Raw genomic sequence first — 19,837 nt, forward strand, 5'->3', positions numbered from 1 at the left:
CCGACCTTTCTGGAAGAATCATGGCATAGGCTCCTTTCGGAATTCTTGAGTTTACATTGCTTGCACAGCCCTCTGAAAATTAGTTCTGTTCCAAATGCAGAAGAATTGGCAATGGAAACTTACGTAACTCAGCACTCTGACTTGCTTTTGAAAGTGCGGGGTTTGCAATCTAATCACAGAGAGCGCTGATACCCCAGGTTGCAGTCAGTGCCCATAAACCAGGATTATTTGCCCAGTGAGTCTCAAAACGTGGGGCATGGTAATTATCGAAGGGCATGTTAAATTGCTCCTAAAGACTCTGGTTCAGGAGGCTTGGAGCAGAGCCTGAGAATTTGCATTTCTAACAAGCTCCCAGGTGCTGGTCCTGGAGCCACGCTTTGAGAACCCCTGATGTAGCCCTCATGGTTCCCCAACAGCCCACACTTAAACTGGAAGAAGTTTTAGCACCTTCTTAGCCATTTTCCCTCTATAGCTTATTTATCTCCAAAGTTTCCGTTGTCGAGGGAGGAGTCCTATGGATAGGATTTCCGTTTGAAGAGGTGGGGACTGAGACCCAGAGGTCAGATGGCCCCCTGAGCCTCAGGAAGCCAGTTCACCACCCTGAGCCCCAGGTTGTCACAGCCGGATGCCTCCAGCCGGCTCTGCAGTGGGTGTCGGATTCTCTGACATGAATGTACTGAACTTCCCAACAAGTGTGAGGTTCTGCGTGAAACGTCAGCTTCCACCTTTGAAAAGACTTCCTCCTTCTGAAACTTAAAACTTGAACAGTACCTTTGCAGGAGAAGACCCCTGACAGTGGTGAGAGGTTGGACAGAGAAGTGGCTTGTTGTATAGAATCTAGGCAAAATTCCACTGGGGCTGGATTTTTTTTTTTTTTAATTGATCCACTTCAGTGTGTGTGAAAAGCACAGGTCTGTCTTCTGGGACATGCTTTTTGTTTATGTATTAATTTTACTTCTTCCTACCGTGAACTACCCTCCTGTCTCCCCCCAGTGCCCTCCGGCTCCCACTTCCTTGCCGGCGACCGGCCCACACGACGTGGCGGGGAGGGGGAGGTGAAATGCGCCCCGGGGAGCGCGCAGCGGCCTCCCAGGTTGCGGAGCAGCGCGCAGGCCGAGGATCTCGGGGCCCCTGAGCGGCTCGGCCGCCGCACGCCCTCCCTCCGCTGCCCCTGCCCGCGCCCAGACCGCCTAGTCGGTTTCTTTGTTAAGGACGCCTGCGCGGAGACGCATCTTCGGCCCCGGCAGGGGCGCACGGGCCTCACTCCTGACTTCTTAGAGCCCCCTAAGGACTTGTAAGCATATACGCTCGAGTCGAGAGGCTAAATTACGCCCCAGGGGGCTTTTTAAGTAAAATCCTAAATTTCATTTAGGCTGTTCGTAAGCCATGCGATGGCAAAGACACTAAGCCCAGGCTCGCCCCCCGGCGCGGCCCTCACCGCGCAGGCTTCGTGCAGCCCGGGTTACGGAGAACGCTGACCCTCTCGGACACTCCGCCCCTGGGTCTGGGGTACGCCACTGTCCCTCCCCTCTCGGGTCGCCAACGCCCCCATCACCTCCTCCATCTCCCGGCCCTTCCGTTTCCTTCCACGGCCTCCCCCACCCACACGAGAAATCTCCCTCCCCTCGGGCTGGCAGCAAGGTCGGTAATAAGAAACCAGTTCAGTGTCAGTCGGAGAGAGGAGGGAGATAACCCCAGAGATACACGGCAATGGAGAGAGAACTCATTTTGTGTAAAGAGGGCCTCGAGTCACCAGGGAATTCCTGGATTGTCTCAGGCTGTCGTGTGTGATGTCCATCACGCCGTGCGCACACCATCTGCTCGGTATTATGCTCTCAGTTGCCAGGCTACCTGCTATACGCAGTAACACTTGACTGCCTGGCTCCACGCTCGTAGCGTTAGCCCAGACGCGCGGGGCCGGGGGGACCGGGTGGGGGAGGAAGGCGAGTCCTGATTAAGCCATCTGCAGGCTGGGAGGGGGGGCGGGGGGGACACGCCGCGCGGGCGAGCGGGCGGGCTGGCGGCGAGGACCGGGCTGACACCACCATCTGCTGGGGCCGAGGAGGAACAGCAGCTGTTCCTTGTTTCCCCCGACGCAAGCACCTGAAAAAACGCCGAAGCCCCGAGCATCCTCCAGCCAGTTCTCCACTAAGCCCCGGCACCCCAGTCCCAGTCACCGCCAGAAGCCTCTTGCAATCCCCCCTCCAAGGAGCCAGCAGTCTTTGGTCCACCGCCAGCAACCCCGGCCCCTCTTACCCAAACACGAGGCATGTTCTTGAAAACACGTAAGAGAAAATAAAGCTTCCTTACGCACAGATTTATAAATAAACAGATGGCTACTCTTGAGAGATTTTTACCACAGCTGCTTTTTGAAGTAAAAACTGCCTCTTTGGGGGAAGTAGGGTGTTTTTTACACCTCTGACCTATCTCCAGCCCTTAGAAAATTGCTAAGATCTTTTCCCTAGAAGAGAAGATATGTAAAATAGGTTCGTTGGTTTTGATTTTTTTCCCCCTCCCTTTATTTTACTGAAGAGTGAGAGGTTTGGGGAGTAATGAAGATCTATGTAGTCAATTGGATTTCTGAGAGGAAGAGGCTGAATTAAGATTCTGGGTAGAAGGCAAGGGAGGTCGTTGGGCAGGGGGTGGAGTGGAGAACAAGCTAGTAATTAAAACTAAAAATACTGCATCATTTGGCTTCAAGGCATTACATTTCTGGTGACGAAAGCCCAGCCTGGTTTTCTCTGATTGCACGCACAGTGTGTGTCCTCCTTAGAAACAAGAGCGGGGGCTTGAAATTCTGAAATTCGACAGACTAATGCTCATTAAGCCCTCTCAGACGGGGGGTTAAAATCCACCATGTCATGTGCATCAGCTAATGGCCTCAGCCAGCTCCATTTGTAAGGTGTCACTCGGCACGTCTTCACACTTGGCATACACACCTGAGGCTGGGGCTCTGGGTGTCACTCACCCGCGGTTGAATGCAGCAGAGCTCAACCTAGGCTCACAAATGTTTCATAGGGAGGGCAGTCCTGCAAAAGTGCACATAGCCCTCCTGCCTCTCGGTCTTCAGGTCTTTGGTGAGAAACCTGAAGGCAAAATCTTTGAGAGGGAACCATTGGGGGACATATATAACCCTGGGAGGTAATAATCAGACTATCCCTTTGGGAAGGCTTTTACGCACTGTGCTTTAGAAGTTCAGCAACACCCCGCCCCATCTGAAAGGAGAGCGTTCCTATGAAACCTTTCCTAAGCCGAAATGGCTTACAGTGAAGAAGCAAGCACCTTAGGACACATCTTGCTGAGAATGTGCGAAGTAAATAGAGAGCACAGATGCTCACACAGTTCAAAGCTACGGCAGCTTGGTGCTGAGCTGCTGAGTGTGGTTCCTGGGGAAGGAGCTTGGTGTTGCCACGCTTGTTACTGGAGGAGCCTGCTGTCTCCACAATCACTCTGCAAAACAAACACTGAACGCTACCTTAGATTTTCACCTTCTTTTGTAAAAGCGAAAATCCTCTTCAGATTTCTTCCAGTTACTAAAAACAGATACTAGTGTAGGTGTTTCATAAAAGGGGAGTGGCGTAAATTGAACTCTTGAAAAGTGGCGGACTTGTATTTCTTTTTGGTCTAGGAAGACAGGGACTAGATATGCTTAGATGAATCTACATCCTCACCTCATTTGCCTCTCCCTTTCTTTCTGGGTGGAGAGAAGGCTGGGAGAGCAACACATTACTACTTATGGCTCCTGGGCAAGCTCACCAGGTACTTGAGGGCTAGTCTCACAGGACAAGAATATCTCAAAGTGTACAAAGATAAACGGGGCCAGCCCAGACCAGTCCTCTTATAAAACCAAGCCAAAGAGAACTTGATCTTCCCTTGGGTCTCATTTTCTTTCCAACTCCCTCCTCATTATCAAAATTGGAAAATATCAAATATTCTGAAATACACAGAAAAAACTGTATATCTGTATTTTCACTGATTGGTCAACTATCTGCACTTCCGTGTGAATTCGTTTGCTAAAGTGTTAAGTCAGTCAGCCATTTGTCTCCAAAGGTGGCAAGAAACAGCTCCATCCCATTGGAAGGAAGGGTTTGGAAAACAGGTGGCAAGTTTGGGGGGGAAAGGAAAGAGTGAAATATCTTGACCTCTGCAGGGGTCAGTCATAAAGTAAACTTTTTGGTGGCATAAAGTTCCAGGCATTGCTGAGTATAAGGTCTTTTTATTATTAATATCTCATAGCTCTCTACCTAATAATTGTCTATGTACAGAGAAAATACACAAAGACAAGAAGTTTTAATTTCAGTAACACCACACTTACCATTTGAAAAATAGAACACAGTGTATTTATGGGAGACATACTATATATTTAGTCTACAGGCAATTCTTAGGCACATGCTTGGCACCGTGGACCCGTCGTCTGGGAAAGGCCTATGCTTGTGGAAGGAATACTGAATTTAGACTCAAAGTCAGTGTTCCAGTTCTGCAAGTTCTGGTTCTTCCATTTGCTAACTGTGTGACCTGGGCCACCGCACTGATTAACCAAAACTTCTTGAGCTGTTGTTTCCCAGATGAGAGGAGTAAAGGGGTTTTGTTTGGGTTTTTTGTTTGTTTTGCTTGTTTTGTTTTCTTTGGGTGCTGATGGGAGGGACGAAGAGTACCTGAAGATGTGGGTTTCGGTGTACTTGGAAAGAAGGACGTGAATGGCTGAGCTCCACACAGTAGCGGGAAGGGGGGTCCAACAAGCCCAGGCTATGGGGGCTCCAATGCAGGGCTGCGTCTCTAGGAGTTGTGTCAAACACGACTCTCTGTTTTGAGAGGAAACTGCCCACGTGACTGACTGTACCAACACTGAAGAGGTAGCAAAGCAAAAAGAGGACAAATATTAAAATCCAGTTTGACTGCACCCTGTTTTTCATATAGGATGGCTCAGAAGAGGTGGATAAAATTCATGTTGTTCACAGAGCAGGCTAGTGGCATGCATTAATGAAGGAATGCATTAATAATGATGGAAATACCATTGCAAATAAAATGTGAAAACTACTGCACATCCACTTAAGGTAGTCACTTGCCTGTAGACATCGGTGTAGTCTTAATTCCCTTCACCCCATATAACTGGAAATAATAACCAGTGTGGAAAAAAAGAATGACTATCTAGATTTTACGATGAGGAAATTTTTTTTAATCCAGTTTAACTGGATACAAAAATGTAAATACTGTAGAGTTATTCACATTCGTTTCTCATGATCTAAGTCTCATAATTGTGCCTCATGATATGACTGTGTATGTCCTTACACATATACCCATTTAACTTGTGTACCTCTCAGCAGCTTCTCTTTGTTCAGACTAATTACTTGAAACTTCAGTGAATTAAAAGAAACCTTTCTGTGAAATGTTCAGACAATACTTTGCCATTACCCGCTATGCTTGATAGAACGAACAGGAAAGAAAGCATCGAGAAAGTACATCTTACGGTCACAAACCTACTTTTCCCATCAGCTGCTTTTCCCCAATGGTCTACACCGTCGGGCTGTTACTTCCCCTCTGAGTACAGTCTCCGAGTAGTGGCTTGGGCTGTGTGTGAGGAGTTCTCTAACACTTTACCTCCTGTTCCTTAAGGACCAGTCCTTAAAAGTTGCCATCATTTGATTTGACTGACGGACACATAATTATAGAATCAAGAGACCCAATTCAACCCCCCGCGTTTAAGTTATCCCAGACACCTGAGACCCAATTCTATCTTTAAAGATGTTGGGAGATTTCGTATCTTTGGTCAGGGTAACACACTCCTACTTCTCACCATCAACAATTCTCACTAGCAGGATTTTTTTTTACACATGTTAAAGCTTTCAAATGTCACAATTAATTAGAATTTCATCAAATAGCAATCTGCTGATGAATCACTTCCAGCAGTCTTCTGTGAACGTCTCTCCTACTAGCTAAGAAGCGCAGTTTAGCCAGGCAGGCAGTAAGGATGAAGAGGTAAGGTGAGGATGCCTCATTCCAGACTTACAGATTGCTAGCTGAAAATGCGGTTCTTGTTCCTTAGCCAGTCCCATCAGAAACAGACTGGACCGGGTCTCAGATTTTCCCAGAGCTGTGCTCTATTACTGTTGCCCTGTAGCCTCTCCAATCCCGCCTGTGGTAAGGCCAGGTTTGAGGACCACTGGGTTCTTTTTATGGAAATGTAATGTGTGCCTCTCGGGATCCCGTAGGTCCCTAAGCCGGGCCCTACCCCATCCCCCTAACCCCTGTGCTTTCCTTCAGAGGTGGAGTGGCTGCATTCTCTTCTCTTCCTGTCCTTCCAGGAGCAGCATCCGGTCGGGCTTCCCCGGACCACGGGCCCCATGCAGTCCTCCGTACCCCCGGGCTCTGGCGGCATGGTCTCCGGAGCTGGTCCAGCGGGGCCCAGCTTCCTGGGCAGCCAGCCCCAGGCAGCCCTCATGAAGCAGATGCTCATTGATCAGCGGGCCCAGCTGATGGGGCAGCAGAAGCAACAGTTCCTGCGGGAGCAGAGGCAGCAGCAGCAGCAGATTCTGGCGGAGCAGGTAACTCACGCCCATGGTGTGATCCATTCGTTCGGCAAACGCTTATTCAGTGCCTGGTGTCTGTGAGGGAGTCTCAGTTCACGTCCTCCATCAAGAAATTCACAGGCCAGCATTTCCTGAGATCACAGAAGAACCTGCAGAATGTAGACCTTTCCGTTAGTTAGGCTTTTTCTTCGAATGAATTAGTTTGTTCTGAAAAGACAGGCTTCCGCCATCCATTTGAAGACCCAATTGCCAGAGACCGTTCTTCAGTTCAAGTCTGGCTCTTTTCTCGTGGCTTCTGGTACAGGGGTCTGTAGAATCAGCATGGGGGGCGAGGGTGGAAGGGGGCTGGCTCACGTGCTTCGTAAATTCTGGTATTTCCAGCATGAAGAAAAAAGAAAATAATTCAGAGAACTTTGCTTCTTGGAGGAAAGTGTCAGAAGGAGGGATTGAGAAGAATTCTTACAGAATTGGTCATGAACAATGGAACAGGAACAATAGCAGAATAATAGGGCCCACAGAACTACCTGGAAACCTGAACTCGGGGTCACAGAAAGGGTGCAAACTTGAGAAAATTCCCAGCAGCTTTGAACACAGCTCAGGAAATGTTTGAGTTAAAGGCCTAACACAGAGAAAGCTTTGCCTTAGGCGTCTTTGACAACCCTTGACATATATAATTCCTCCAGCTTTGAAAGAAAGCCTTCCATGCGGGCTACTCCTCTCAGTTCCAGTGTGTTTTGTTTTTCGAGGTGCCCGTGCCTGATTTCGTGTTATCTCGGGAAAGGCCTGAGGACTTCCCCAGGAGTCCCTGGATGCCTCCCGTGGGGGCCTATCCAGCACGTCTCACCCTTCTATTATAGGAGACGTGAGGCTGTCATCTAAGGCTCAAGGCCCACAATTACCCTTCTAGAATGTTTCTAATAGGATCAGAATTTTGGAAATGTATTAAGCATCCTCCACCATATCTATAGGAGAGGTTGTGTAGGACACGAGACACGTCGAGGTCCTTAGTAACCAAGGGCAGCAGTTCAAAGTAACACCAGTCATCCCCCAAATAGAAAAATTGTACTGTTGAGCACAGTTCACTTATGTTCCCTTGTTCGCTTTTGTTCTTGAACAGCTGTGTAATTATGTCCCTTTTTACTGAGGTCAGTCAGCTTCCCGGCAGCTCTTGTACAAACAAACCTCTATCCCTCTCACCCTGCATAAGGTGTGTGACAAGGAGCCATGCTCGTATCTCTCAGACAGTGATAAATGGAGCTGCCGAGGGGAAGCTGGGCTTTGCAGATCCGCCCCTCAGCCAATCCCAGGAAATTTCAGGTGTGCCTGATACTTGGAGGGATGGTCTTCGATGTCTGTGCTGTGACCAAGACACAAAGGGGAGTCGGGGTAACCAGGCCAAACTCAGCTGTGCCAGCCCAGGGGTGTCCCCACTTGGAAAGGTCAGCCAGCCCCGGGAATGAGGGGGAAGGCGGGAGACCGGGAGCATTGCTTTCACAGGATGGTGCCCACAGACCATGAGGTGAGAGAGTGCGGGACCCCTCAGAACCCGGGACACGGAAAGACAGACATAGGGCTCCTCAGAAGAGATGAGGAAATGGGAAACTGCAAAAAAAAATGAGTATAGGGCTTCCCTGGTGGCGCAGTGGTTGAGAGTCTGCCTGCCGATGCAGGGGACACGGGTTCGTGCCCCGGTCCGGGAGGATCCCCACATGCCGCGGAGCGGCTGGGCCCGTGAGCCATGGCCGCGGAGCCTGTGCGTCCGGAGCCTGTGCTCCGCAACGGGAGAGGCCACAACTGTGAGAGGCCCGTGTACCGCAAAAAAAAAAAAAAAAAAAAAAAAAATGAGTATAATTCCTTAACGACTGTGTGTTCCGGGAGCTGAAGAGGGACCAAGGAGAGAACAGTTCACTCTGGGTCACATCCTTTGCTTATGGTATGATTTTGGAAAAGCCACCTAACCTGTCTCCTCACCTGCCACATAAGGTTTTCCTGATCTCCCAGCCTTCCTCCTGATGCTCAGCATGAGTAATGCGTGTAAAACCCTTCGGAAACTGCACAAGGTGTGGATCTGCCACTTGACCCTGGGGTCACAGAAGGTAGTGTACGAGCTGCAGCCACACGTGCCAGCCATCCTGTGGGACTAGCCCAGAAGTAGGTCAGAGGGATGTAGCATCTCACCTGCACCTGGGGAAAGTGCTTATTGATGCCTACACTTTTGAGGTTGAATGTGGCCATATCAACGCCAAGCTGATTTCCTTGGTCCCTGCAGCGGCAGTGAAAGCATCCTAACACTTTCAATTTTGCCAACAGCGTACTGGGAACACTTGGGTTTCCGGAAAGGACATGTGAGGGAAAACAGAAAGACTGGGGATATCTTGCGTATCTTTGGAAACTTTCAAATGGTTCTCAGTGGACTTAGAAATCAGAACAGAGCAAGTTGAAAGCAGGTGTGAATTAACATTTAATGCGTTATTCTCAAGAGCACAGAGCGTGTCAAATCCCACCCATTCACAAAGGTTCAACGGAATCTGGAATTTTGGATCTGAAAGAAACATTGAGGATCATGGAGTCCCTTTATTTTACACACGAGGAGACTGAAGCCAGGGAGCTTACATGATTTTTTTCAGAGATCGCAGAGCTAGAGAGGGGCAGAGCCAGGACTGGCACCTGGGCCCCCTGACTCCCCCAGGCTACCCCAGGGCTGATGCCCAGTTTTAAGTGGGACAGTTAAATTCTTACGTAATATGGGAAGTTTGACTTCTGAGAAGCTTTTAAATGCTCACCTTACTCTCAGGAATGTTCTTAGATTGCTGCCTAAAAGATTAGCATGGTTTCTTGTCTACGCTGTGTCTATACAATTAATTCATTGCAACGGTTTCGTGCAAAACACCGCAGGATGGGGTGAACAGAGGCCCTTCTTTTCTTTGGTTGCCCGTGCTGGCTGGCCTTGTCAAGAAAAAGAAAGAAAAAGAAAATTATAGAGCTGCCCAGGAACAAAAACAAGAGGAAAAAATAGAGATAAACACATGGGTTAAGAAGTGGTCAATGTGTGTTATTTTTATAATGAACACTGTAAAGAGCGGGGCCCTCGCTGTCTGCTTTCCTAGCCCTCGCAGATGAGAGGTGCTTGATGCATATTCCACAGCTGCAGAGGAGGCCAGATGACATGCCGAAGGTCACACAGCTACTTGATGGCAGACCCAGAACGAAAACCCCTTTCTTTGCTCCTTCCACCTCTTATTTTCTCTCCCTTTTCACATACAGCACGATAATGATCATAATAGCCTTCCCTGTATATTGGTAACAGTGCCGGCAGTGCAGAAGCCTCGTGACTGGAAGAAGAAAAACTAAAACGCGGGCCTCCTGGCTCCTGGTGTACGTGGAACCCCACGCGGTTTCCTCAAGGCAGTAAATGCTGTATGTTTGACTTGTGGAGATGTATTTTGCAGGCAGGGTGGCTTCCTGGGAATAAAATGAGCCTTTTTTTTTATAGGCCCTGAGAATCCCATCTTCCTATACCCGAAGCATCTATTTTAGGTCCTTAAAAGTTAGCTGCTTGTCCGTTTGAGCTCGGTACCCACCGTGCTGAGGAAAGCACGCAGGCTGATGTCGGAAAAGCAAAGTCAGAACTGCCTCCCTGGCTACACCTCCCTCATAAGCCAGCAGGTCCACACAGCAGAAAGGCCACAGATGTTCACCGAGGATGTTTGCAGCAGAGGGGCCTCTGACAGCCGAAAGCCAGAAGCAGCCTAAGCAGCCACCCCTAGTAGCACGGGCAAAGACATCGTGGGATGTTCTTATGGGGGGAATACTACTCGACAGTGAGAATGAATGGACCCCACTGCAGGCATCACCGTGGATGGAGCTCCCAAACGCGATGAACGCAAGAAGCCAGTCCCCCAGAAAACAGGCTCAAGTACATTGTCTCAGGCCACTTCTCTGAAGCACAGAAGCAGATGTAACTAACCTGTTGCTAGGCTGGGATAGTGTGCCCACGGGTCAGGTGAAGGGCAGTGGCTGGGAATGGGCAGGAGGGGCTTCTAGCAGCATTCTGCATCTCGACCCACGAGCGTGTTCCTTTGTGAAAATCCGTCGCACGGGGCACGGATGCTACACGCTTGTGCCCTGACCTGTATGCGTGTTATTCTTCAGTACAGAGTTCAGTTTTTGAAAACCCCTTCCTCAGAACAGCCAGGAGATCTAACTGTGCGCCTCCTCCCGCCCCGCCCCCCCCCGGCCCTCCTTGTCCTATCGTTTCAGCAGCTGCAGCCGCCACAGTTACCCCGGCAGCACCTCCAGCGGCCACGCAACCCGTACCCAGTGCAGCAGGTCGCCCAGTTTCAAGGTGAGGCCGGTGCACACCTCTGCCATTGTATCCCTTCCAGTGGGCAAGTGTAAGTGAATGTAGAGCCAGTGACAATGCCACGGCCGCTGTGTTTGTGTCCAGGTAATATTAAAAATATTTAAGAACTGATGATGCCAACCAATCAGAATCCCAGGCGTTAACCTTTGGGTCGCTGGGCCCCAGAGAGGTCCTGGTGGGCCCGGGGCGGGGGCGGGGTGGCGGTGGGACTGGGACTGGAGCAGCTGTTCTTTACCAAAGGTACGGAAGTATTTCGGTGGTTTAACAACCAGCAAAGACATACTGGTGCCGACTGACCTAATATCAGCCCTGTTTACGTCTGGGTCGTCATCTCAGTGGCCATGGGGAGGAGTGGGGGGAATCCCGTGTCACATCTTTCTTGCTAATCCCAGCAGGTCAGCTGACCAAAGCCCTCACTTCCAGCAACCTAGGTAAAAGAATCTGGCTTTCGGCAACCACTAATCTCTGCTGAACATAGAAGACAAATAGGGACTTGAGTTTGATTGGACTTTCTTGATCCTGCCGCCCTTTGCACAAATCCTGAATCATGGCCCCAGGAGCAATGGGTGCACTGTTTGTGCGGCATTGCCATTTCTCTGTAAAGTAGAAGGTCCACTCAAATATCAATCGCTCCCATCTAGAGATGGGAGCCCCTGTGGGTCTTGTACGGGGTGGAGGATGAGTCTGAGGACTCTTCCCAATCTCATCCACAGGAGTTTTCAGGGGGCCACAGGGGTCATGAAGCAGCAGAAATCCTCATTCCTGTCCTCTGTCCTTTTTGAAGACCTAGATCAATGCATCCTAATTTCTCAAATGTTACCTATCGCTTTGACAATCTGCCAGAAGCTATGAAGCCCCTTGCACAGAAATATCCATATATATAAACAAATACAAACTTTGTGGATCATTTCACAAGTGTTACCCTTTTCCACAGACTGTGGGTGAAAATTCTGTGATCTAGGGTAGCCTTTTTCAGTCTTTGGGTTGCAACACTCAAGTAGGTTGTGAAGATGATTGGCCACAACCAACATTTTTTAACGAAATAATAGAAATGATTGGAGTGTATCATAATTAGGGCAACTTTTGTTTCTGTCCTAAACCCACATGTGTATGTACTGTGAGTTGTGGCTTAAGGAGTCTGAAAGCCGCTGATGTTCGCGGCCAGATCTCCCTGAAGATTGCCTGTGGACCCCCTGGGGCTTGAGCCGCTATCACCCCCTCCCAGCCCTGGGACATTTATATCACTTCAGATCCCTTTGGACTCGACACAGGGAAGGACAAAGGGAGTTTGTTCTGTGCACTAAATTAGTGCCAATATTCTTTGAAGAATTCTGTTTCTCACTTGGTCAGTGGTGGGGAGGAGTGGGAAATAGTCATTGTTACATGCGTAGTTTTTGTTGCAGACCCGGAGCCCTCTTTTGTACCTGTGGCTCTCAGACTTGAGCCTGCATCAGATCACCAGCACAGCTGGTTCAAAACAGAAGCCCGCCCTCACCCCCAGAGTCTCTGATTCAGTAGGTCTGGAGCAGGGCCTGAGAATTTGCATCTCTAACAGTTTCCCCACAGTTGCTGTTGCTACTGGCCCGGGGCCATACTTTGGGAACTGGTGCTTTGTATTATGAACTAATTTAAACCATTAAATCTGATAAACCTGGTATTGTGTCCCTTGAGTTTTCTAGGTTCATAACCCATGTATTATTTTTTGGAATACAGGGGCCCACCAAAATTTAGTAACTCCTCTATGTTATGAGTTATTCTGAATGGTTTGGGTCCAATTTAAAAGTTCTACTCTTTGAACTTTTCTAAAACCCCAAATCACAGGTAATCAACCTAGAAAACTTAGCTCCACTTAGGCCAAACAACCAGCGACATTTTAGGTTTCCTAAGCTGGTTGATATGATAACTTTTAAATTTTTCTTCTGTATTTTCATGTAATTTTACTGACATCCTAGATATCATAATGTTATGTATCTGGGAAAACAGCAAATTGATAGATAAAAAATATTGTCCTTGGAGAGAAGTTCTGTTAGGAATAATTTGTCTGAGACCTACAGGTCCACTGACCACTACAGTTTTCAAAGGTTTTAAAGACGCACTTTCTCTTGCTGAGTTCTGTGTCTCTGGGCAATGTTACATGCCTAGGGGAAAAGCTTATTTTACATAAATATAGACTTCTTGTGAGTGAAAATAGAACACAGACCCTTTTAGGGAAAAAATTGCATGTTACCGTCTCTGTTTGAATATGGAAAATTTTCTTTGACGTTGTGATGTTAACCAACAGACAAGAAAATTAATTTGACTACAGTATCTCACAGTAATATCTGTTTTAGACAAAAATAAAAAAGAAGAAAAAGTAGTCCATTGTTTAACATATGTAGTTGTCAGATAAAGGCACGTTAATTCTTTGAAGGCATTTGAATTTTTTTCCTTTGTATATTTAAAATCACCCAAGTTCATAAAACCAGATTAATATGAGGTTTTTTGTTTTTCTTAGGTTGAAAATATGGTGCTGACTGCTGATATTAAAAGGTCCTTTTTTTTTTTTAATAAGAACTACATCTGGATAGTGTAGTCATGGACACCAAGTAAAAATAAAGGTTGGCTTGGATTAATGGTTCAATACTTCTTAAGAGGCACTGCAGCATTTTTGCCCTCTAAAGAAAGGAAACTATTTCTCATTCACAAAATTAGTCCAGTCAATATCTAATCCCTCAACATATTTATTCTAAGTTACAACAAAAATGTCCGAAATATGAAAGTCCTTTCATCTGTTTCCAGCAGCCTGTTTTATGTAAATTGGGTCTATCCAATCAGTCTCTGAGTCAGCAATATTTTTCCCTTAAATTTTTTTATAAGCAACTCAATAACCCATTTCACCACAGTTGATCAGATTGGCCATGTAGTCAATACAAATTTAGTTGTTAAGGTCACAAAGCTTCATAACAAGATTGCAAGTTGCAATATATACCACCATCCAGTGTTTAATCAGGAACTTTTTTTAAAAACTCCACTTAGATACAATTAAGCTCAAAACAAAAAATTGAAACGTTTCTAGGGATCTCCCCCCAGATCTTTCTGCCTTCCCCACAGTAACCATTTCATTTTTCAATTCAGCATGATATTGATCTCAAGCCACAAAAACTTGTCATAATCAAAATTCACATAATCTTCTTTCTTAAAGAAAGAAAGAAAATATGGAGACATATTTGCTGCCCAGAAATCAATAACCCAATCAGGAAGACAAAAACACACTTCAGTTATCTGCCAAGGTGCCAGGCTTAATAAGGTTACACTATTCTCATCTGGTTTCTCATCCAGGTTCCAGGTAGGATCAAATTTGCTTATAGTATCGATCGGCTCCCATGCTGCACCTTTTTTAAATGTCCAGGAAAAAAACTATTTTTCTTTTTTTCATAGACTTAATCATTAGCAGGGACACAGAAAAATCCATTTCTGTGCACCTCCTAGCCCTTGACAACATTGACGGGTTCTAAGGGTGACATTTCTATTCTCTTGACCGGTTTAGAAATTTCCCGGAAACGTGTAAAGAAGGACTCACTCAAATGTCTAATTAGGGTTGAGTGACTTGGCATAGATATTCTGGTCAACTTTTAAGCAGCGTCATTAAAACTGCCTTAGTGGTCATTGCTGATTTGAAGGAGTGGCCTTTGTGGGAGAAATGCATAAAGTTCACTGCCAAGTAGCAAGTAGGAGGATGGTTTCTTTTTCTAACTCAGGAAGCTGGCCAGTTCGCACCGACATATTATGATTCAGAGAATCTGGAGCATGTGGAAGTCTACAGAGTGGTTCCAAGAAATGTCCCATCTGTCGAAATAGCTTCTTAGCAGAAGCGATAGCCTTTAACCTCTCAAATCCTACTCAAGTCTTAGGGGAAATTAGCCTAATGGCCTTTATTGATAGTATTCTCTGCTGAACCGTATTCCACTTCACAAATAGGATATGCAAAGTGATCAGCCATTTCTGCCTAATTTAGCCCAGGAGGTGAATTTCCTCTCACCTCCAAAAAGATGGTATCTCATTGGTTGAGGATGGCATCATATCAAGACGGGTGAGAAACGATGTTTCTGAAATGTGAACAAAAATAATATCAGGGTATATCAAATAGAAAAGTCAACTACAAAAGCCTATGTACTTCATGGTCCCAGTTTTCATGTGTCTATTTATATATTAATGTAAGTTAGCGGTGGTCATCTCTGGACGATGGGAATGACCTTAATTTTCATCTTTATGCTTTCCACTATTTTCCAAATTTTTTACAATCAGCATATGTTACAGTCAGAAAAATAATACTCTGGTATTTTTAAGGATTTATTATGAGTAGCTCCTTTCATCTAAAAGAATTTTGTCAGTCCCAAAGAAAAGTCCAACAACTTGTTACCATACATTGCTTGTAGAGATGAGTGAACGGGTCTGTCCTTTTCTCCCTGCAGGGTCTCCCCAGGACATAGCAGCCGTGAGAAGCCAGACAGCCCTCCAGAGCATGCGAACTTCACGGCTGATGGCACAGAACGCAGGCATGATGGGACTGGGACCCTCCCAGAACCCAGGGACGATGGCCGCAGCAGCCCAGTCGGAGATGGGGCTGGCGCCTTATAGCACCCCACCTACCAGCCAACCGGGAATGTACAATACGAGCACAGGAATGACCCAGCTGCTGCAGCACCCAAACCAAAGCGGCCTGAGTATCCCACACAACCAAGCCCCGGGGCCGCGGCAGCCCACCCCGGGGCAAGGGGTTGGGATGGTGAGTGGTTTTGGTCAGAGCATGCTGGTGAACTCGGCCATCACCCAGCAGCACCAGCAAATGAAGGGGCCGGTAGGCCAGGCCTTGCCCAGGCCCCAGGGCCCGCCGAGGCTGCAAAGCATTATGGGAACGGTCCAGCAGGGAGCACAGAGCTGGCAACAGAGGAGCTTACAGGGGATGCCTGGGAGGACTAGTGGAGAATTAGCATCATTCAACAACGGCGCCAGCTACCCACTGCAAGCTGGCCAACCGAGGCTGACCAAGCAACACTTCCCACAGGGACTGAGCCAGGTGGTGGATGCGAACACCGGCACGGTGAGAACCCTCAACCCAGCTGCCATGGGTCGGCAGATGATGCCACCGCTCCCGGGGCAGCAAGGCACCAGCCAGGCCAGGCCAATGGTCATGTCTGGCCTAAGCCAGGGCGTTCCCGGCATGCCAGCGTTCAGCCAGCCCCCGGCACAGCAGCAGATGTCCAGTGGCAGCTTTGCCTCGAGCAGCCAGGGCCAAGGCTATGAGCGGAACCCCCCTCAGGACATGTCATACAGTTACAGTGGCGACGCAGCCGGGGCGTCCTTCCCCAGCCTCTCGGACAGTGCCGACCTCGTGGATGCCATCATCAAAGGTGGGCCAGGGGACGAGTGGATGCAGGAGCTCGATGAATTGTTTGGAAACCCCTAGTCAAGAGGGGCCCCGGCAGCCACAACTCTAGTGGTTAAAGCTTCAGCCGTGAAAGAGAAACAGGATGTTGCATCATCCTTGTTTTTTTGTTTATTTGACCTGCGTAATCTGAGCAAAACTGCAGCCGGCTGACAGTGGAAGATCCAGGTGCCAATCCACAGCCCCGCCGGGCCTCATTTCACCTGATTTTCACACAGCAGTCAAGACAGACGCTCTGCGAATCCCGCTGCGAAAGAGGGGGACGCACCATAGACAGGTGGGGAAGATGATTCCGTAGCCCCTCCGCTCGGCCCTCCCTGTGATTGTCCGGCCCAGCAAGAGCCGCTCTGGCCAAGACAGACTGCTGCCTGACCTGAAGTGGCCGTCAGCCCCTCCTGGCCCTGGTCCAGAGGCTGTAGCTTTGGAGACACAAAGGAGAGAGAGCCCGGGACTGAGTCCCACGGAGCCTGCTGGGTGGTGGCACAAGCCAAGAGCACACGTCAGAAAGGCGCTGAACTCCGGCTACAAAGAGATGTCAGGCTTCAAGACATGCTATTGGGTCTGGAGGGTGGCTGCAAAGAACAGTGAGATGTCACAGGAAGACACAGAATCGTACAGGCCTGTCTCCTGCCCGTGATGACCCTCAGGAATTTTAGAGCGACTGCCTCACAGGGTGAGCTTGGAGAAGGGTCCTGGCAGTCCCGGGCGGGCAGCCCTCTGCTGGTGACCGGGGTGGCCGTCACTCTGGGGCGTTGAGCTGGAGCCTCCTGAGGACCCGACAGGACCCAACACATCTTGGCAGTTCCCATCTACTCCTGGAGGCCGAGGATGGAGAGGCCCCGGCTGGACGCTCTGTGTCCGCTAGCACGGCTGCCTTTCTCCCCGGTCCCTGCCCTTATTCCTCCTCGCCTCTACCCGAGCCTGCACTTGCTCTTCCTTGCAGAGCAGCCAAGAAGAAATGAAGTTTTTGTCTTTAGGGAGCCCGGGCAGAGGGGAAATAGGTGCAAGAAGAACTTAGACAATGCCTGAAATGCAAAGGTGACACTGGAGTTTCCTTTCTCTGCCTGGAACTAAGTGGGCCACTCTATGCTTCTGGGACACCAGGGAGGACTGGCCTGGACATCGCTGGCTCTGGCTCCCTTTGGGAAAAGCCTCGGGGTGATGCTCTAAAGTCAGCCTGGCCCTTCATCCCTACTCACCAGAAAGACAAATCTCACACCCTGAAAACTGAGGAACTGAAAAATCAATTGCTCCACTTCACACGTTTTTGATAATGGAAAGCAAGCAGGTATGGTTCCTTTCCTGTGGGCAAAGCGATCCACTCCTGAAGTTCTGTACGGTCGTTCTCTTGGTAATTCACTCAAATCTGCCCTAACTGAAGTCTGAAGGGATCCACAACCCCCCACTGTCGTAAAGCTGATCTCATCCGTCCTTTCCTCCCCTCCCACTGTCACGTTCTGGAGGCCGGGTGGCATAACCATTGTCCTGAGTGAGTGGGAGCGGCGGGAGCTTTCCTCCCGCCACCCCCTCCCTCCACGTCCAAAAGGCAGGCTCGCTTCCGCGCACTCACGTGTAACTCGCCACATCAGAGCCCCGGCCCAGCCACGGGAGCCGGACTGGCTGCACTGGCGGCGGGTCCTGGGAAGGAAGGGGGTTCGAATGAAGAGCTGGGGCAGAGGATACAGAAAGGCGGCAGGCAGGCAAACACTGCCCTTGGCTTGCTCGCCAAGTACCAAGGTCATAGCCCTACTCAGCCAGGGGCAGGATGGAGAACAAGTGGGCCACCCCTGGGAAGAGGTGGTGGGGGGCAGGCTGACTGAACTCCCTGTGTGGGGAGGGACACTGCCAGGGAAACTCTTGAGTGGAAACAGATGAAAACCAAAAACAAACAGAAGAAAGTAAACAAATGAGAAGACACAGAATATATAATTACCTTTTTCTGAAAGGTACAGGAAAGAAATGTATAAGAAATGATGAGAAACTGGAGGTGGCTGATGGAGGGGGAGGGCCACTCCATGCTCTTTTTAAAGCTTCCTTCGAATGCTCAGTACTGGGACCAACTACATAGAGAGGTAGATTTTAACAAGGTGGTTTTGTTTTGTTTTTGTTTTTACTACGGTGCTGATGTATATGTAATGTCTAAAAAAAAGTTATTTGTAAATAAGTTTTTACAATATGACAGATATCACTGGGTCTACTATCTGTAAAAAATATACATATAAATATATATATACTGTTTGTTTAAAATAGAGTATTTTTATTTCATTCCTTAACTCATCATCCCAGCAGTGGTATTGCACTTCAGATGACATCATATTACTAATTTGTACTGTATGACCTCGGGCAACTTCCTCCATTTGATTCAGATTTTTCTAGTTTTCTGTTTTTACTTTGTACATTGAGCATTGCTTATTTCCTTTTAAGAAATGTACAGAACTCTGAAATGTAGAAATGAAGTGATGTTGACATACCACTTTTAAAGAAAAAAACAAATAAAAGATCATTATCTGAACCAATCCAAAGTTGAGTGTATTTTAGGACTGTCGCTGGAGCTCCAGCCTTAGTTAAGCAGATGGATTATGCCTGGGTTTTAACTGATTAACTGCAGTTCTTGTCTCAAAATTTTTATATCATTATTTAAACATTTAAGTAACAGTGGAGATCAATCATTCCTAGCCTTTTTAATTCCACCACGCTACTAAAATGTTCTATATTTGCACTCCAGGAGATGTGGCAAAGGTAAAAAGAAGAGAGTCTGGCCAGCACCACCCACAGAGAGTTGAATGTGCTTAGAAGTTTACAGCCCTCCAGACTGACGTTAGCCAATGACCTGCCAGGAGCATGAGAGCCCAGTTAACTTGCCTGGACAAACCCTGAGATAGCATTTCTGTCCGAAGGTCCCCTGCAGGATCAGGCAGAGGCTGGGACTTTGCCAGAAGGTGCCCCCTTGCTTGGCTTCCTGCCTTTTTCTGCCCTGTTTCCCCCACTCCCTCAGTTTCCCCTCCTGGGAGCCCTTCCGTGACAAATCACACACATGTGAATCCACTCCACTTCTAGAAGACCTGACCTAAGTCTTCCCATCAAACTTTAAAAAGCATGGTAAAGCAACATGTTTCAAAACTGTCTGGGTGAAGCAGAAAAAGAGGCCACAAGAATAGAATAAGGTCATCATCAAATATAGATCCAAAGCAAAGGTGAGTTTTGATACGTACAAACCAAGAGGAAGAATGAACTTGACTATGGAAGAAGAGGCCAGCCCTACCCATGGTGGGCTGTGGTTCCAGACCAGCTGACAAATAACACCATGTAGAAAACAATGTGACACTGGGCTTTGTCCCAGTGATATGGGCTCAGTGACATGACATCAAAAATGAACTGATTCACGGGTGGGGATGGGAAGGCTGACAACAATAAAAATATGAAGTCTGAGAAGGGCTCCTCGTCCTGATGAGGCAAAACCACATATTTTTATTTACTGCACTGGATGGATGGAATACCATTCTCCTTTAAAATGGTTTCTTA

At 48.1% G+C, this 19,837-nt stretch overlaps 1 protein-coding gene and 1 long non-coding RNA gene across 3 annotated transcripts in view; one reads left to right on the forward strand and one right to left on the reverse strand.

The window, feature by feature from the left end:
- MAML3 (mastermind like transcriptional coactivator 3) overlaps positions 1-19,116 on the forward strand; it is a 429,374-nt gene extending 410,258 nt beyond the window's left edge. The window contains exons 3-5 of one of the 2 annotated variants that reach the window (XM_079919671.1): positions 6,303-6,542; positions 10,788-10,872; positions 15,342-19,116. In XM_079919671.1, coding sequence (XP_079775797.1) covers positions 6,303-6,542; positions 10,788-10,872; positions 15,342-16,336 — 1,320 coding nt within the window. In that variant the 3' untranslated portion in view covers positions 16,337-19,116. The remainder of the gene's footprint in view (positions 1-6,302; positions 6,543-10,787; positions 10,873-15,341) is intronic. The other variant, XM_079919672.1, reaches the window with a different exon arrangement.
- On the reverse strand, positions 6,604-15,290 carry LOC307185432. Its single transcript, XR_013828077.1, has 3 exons — positions 14,909-15,290; positions 9,311-9,473; positions 6,604-6,895 (listed from the first exon to the last, which is right to left on the reverse strand). It is a non-coding gene; the product is annotated as an uncharacterized lncRNA (long non-coding RNA).
- Positions 19,117-19,837: the final 721 nt, after the last annotated feature.

Source organism: Stenella coeruleoalba (assembly GCF_951394435.1).
Source record: "Stenella coeruleoalba genome assembly, chromosome: 4".
NCBI classification, from domain to species: Eukaryota; Metazoa; Chordata; class Mammalia; order Artiodactyla; family Delphinidae; genus Stenella; species Stenella coeruleoalba.